The following is a 2,859-nucleotide window of genomic DNA, read 5'->3' on the forward strand; positions in this document are numbered from 1 at the left end:
GAACTGTCACCCCGCTCCTATATAAACCAGAACTGTAAACCAAAGGCTAACTAATAACCCCGCTCCTATATAAACTAGAACTGTAACCCCCACTCCTATATAAACTAGAACTGTCACCCCTCTCCTATATAAACCAGAACTGTAAACCAAAGGCTAACTAATACCCCCGCTCCTATATCAACTAGAACTGTAAGGCAAAGGCTAACTACTACCCCCGCTCCTATACAAACTAGAACTGTAAACCAAAGCCTAACTAATACCCCCGCTCCTATATAAACTAGAACTGAAAACTAAAGGCTAACTAATACCCCCGCTCCTATACAAACTAGAACTGTAAGGCAAAGGCTAACTAAGACCCCCGCTCCTATATAAACTAGAACTGTAAACCAAAGGCTAACTAATACTCCAACTCCTATATAAACCAGAACTGTAGCCACCGCTCCTATATCAAACAGAACTGTAAACCAAAGGCTAACTAATACCCCCACTCCTATATAAACTAGAACTGTAACCAAAGGCTAACTAATACCCCCGCTCCTATATAAACCAGAACTGTAACCCCCGCTGCTATATAAATCAGAACTGTAACCCCCGCTCCTACATAAACCATTTTCCGATAAATCATTGACCAAGCTACAACGGATATATTTCCACCTGTCAATCAAAATGGTAAACAATGACAAGGTGTAAATACATACATGCTGTTCAGGTAGCCTTGCCAACCATTGGAATTAATAAGAAAGCATGTTGCAAATATAACGTAAGCGTTGACTGACACCTCAAATACGGGGAGATCTGCACACTGACACGGTCACCTGACACGGGCAGAACAGGTAATTGGAATATAACGATGTTGTTTTCACAACAATAAGTTTCAGAAAATATTCAATCTTATATATGGATAATTCTTCTACTTTTTTTTGTTATGAAATACACTTTTCCAAGTAATTTTTTGATCGTCTGCAAATCGGACTGAATCGGTCTTCGATATCGGCAGAATGTATAACTTACGCTTCAAGGCAGTCATGATCACTCCGACGAGGACCGCTAACAGCCGAATTCGCGAGACACGAAGAACACCAAACAATTGTGATTTCAGCAATTTTCCTTCGAAAGGAAAAGATCGGAATGTATTTGGCTGTTTTGAACCCGTTGATATGTATTTTTCAAACTCAAACGTTTATCATTATCGGTTCAATTCTCATGGATGTCACTTGTAAATTCCTGCTCGTTAATAGTATCATGCGACCTTGACTCGTTGTGGTACACAGACTTGCTAACTTCACCACTTTACCCATGTCGTTTTGACACATTCCTACTGTCAAGATTGAAGAGTTCAGCATGGTTTTACCCAAGAACGACATTTTAACCACAGAGTGATAAATGTGATACATATCTTCGTTATGTTTCCTGATACGTGGTACAGTATTTATCAATTCACAACGTAACGTCCTGAAAAGTTGGGCCTACATTACTCAAGTTAATTTATCCGATTCTATTGTATAATATGACTTAAACTTGCAAATTTTCGTAATTGCTAAATTGGCAATGCAATCAGGGATTATTCAACGAAATTAAGCAGTTTTATTGCTGCGAGCATTATTTCAAAACATTTCCGAAAATTTACGAGAAATTGTCGCGACCAAGGACTGGTTTTGGATTGTTCTTGAGTATCGTGTACACCCCTTTCTTGACACTTCATTTTTCCCTTAAAAAAGTGCGCACTATACGCAAATATTAAAGGTAGTCGTTGGTCAGACATGAAATATCTAAATCAGTCAATAGCAATTTATTATACGACAATTTACCCCTTCGGGAACCTCAAAGGTGCCTGATTCATACTCGTAACATCTTTAGGTTATATGTAATTCCCGTGGGAAATTTGGAACGCCTTTAGGTTTTATGATATTCCTGTTTAAAAAGGAAATCGATATCTGAGTTATCAAAGAGCTTGTAACAGCCCAAGACATCAGAGGTCAAAATCTGGGACTGAAACCGAAATTAATAGTCCCCAGGGGTGACTAAAAATACTCACACTGTACCACAAGGTTGAGGACGGACTGGGTATATAGCGTCCCAAACTTCTGAGATGATGACGTGGCATTACATGTGTACCGCCCGGCCTTGTTCCTGTTGATAGATGGTAAGTCCAGGATATTGTTGGTCGAGGAATCCCGAGGATACCAGGTAACAGTAGGGATGGGGTTACCTACAGCTGTACAGGTACACCGGTAATTGTCTGTCTCGTTAACTGTTTCTGGACAGGCCGAGAGTGTTATAATCGGGGCATCTGTAAGCAGAAACGAAAAATAAATAGAAATATAACTGAGTTTAATCTGCAATTTCAGACAGTTGGCCATCATCATGTCGTTATAAAATTATAATGTTTCCAGGGCTTTAGTGTGTTCTACTAAGCTGATGCCATTAATACTTTATTAATTAATGTATCACTGTGCAGGTACACTGGTAATTGTATGGCTGGTTAACTGTGTCAGGACAGGCAAAAAGTGTAATAATCGGGGGAATATGTAACTAAAAAATGTCTTTCATAGCAAATAAAAACAAGAGGCCCATGGGCCTTAACGGTCACCTGATATATTTATACAGAGAGTTGATTTCATTTTTAACATGAACAGAAATATTATTCAAAGTGACAAAAAACAATAAAAACAACTTATTCAATATCAAGCATACAGATTTCAGACTAAAAAGGATTTGAAACTAGCACCTCTGATTCTAAACAAGGAAAATGAAGAAATTTTAGCACACTGACTCCCTTGAGCCCCACCCTACAGCCCTTGGGGGTAGGGCTGGCTCAAAATTTTCAAAGTATCAAACTGTCAACTCAAGGTTATAATT

General features: G+C 38.8%; 1 protein-coding gene across 1 annotated transcript in view; it reads right to left on the minus strand.

The window, feature by feature from the left end:
* Positions 1 to 2,035: 2,035 nt before the first annotated feature.
* Positions 2,036 to 2,859, minus strand: part of LOC110451155 (synaptogenesis protein syg-1-like) — a gene marked incomplete at both ends in the record, with an annotated part of 3,750 nt that continues 2,926 nt past the window's right edge. The window contains one exon of the mRNA XM_021499017.1: positions 2,036 to 2,290. Within this exon, the coding sequence (XP_021354692.1) occupies positions 2,036 to 2,290 (255 nt within the window). The remainder of the gene's footprint in view (positions 2,291 to 2,859) is intronic.

Source organism: Mizuhopecten yessoensis, unplaced genomic scaffold (assembly GCF_002113885.1).
Source record: "Mizuhopecten yessoensis strain PY_sf001 unplaced genomic scaffold, ASM211388v2 scaffold5831, whole genome shotgun sequence".
Classification (NCBI taxonomy): Eukaryota; Metazoa; Mollusca; class Bivalvia; order Pectinida; family Pectinidae; genus Mizuhopecten; species Mizuhopecten yessoensis.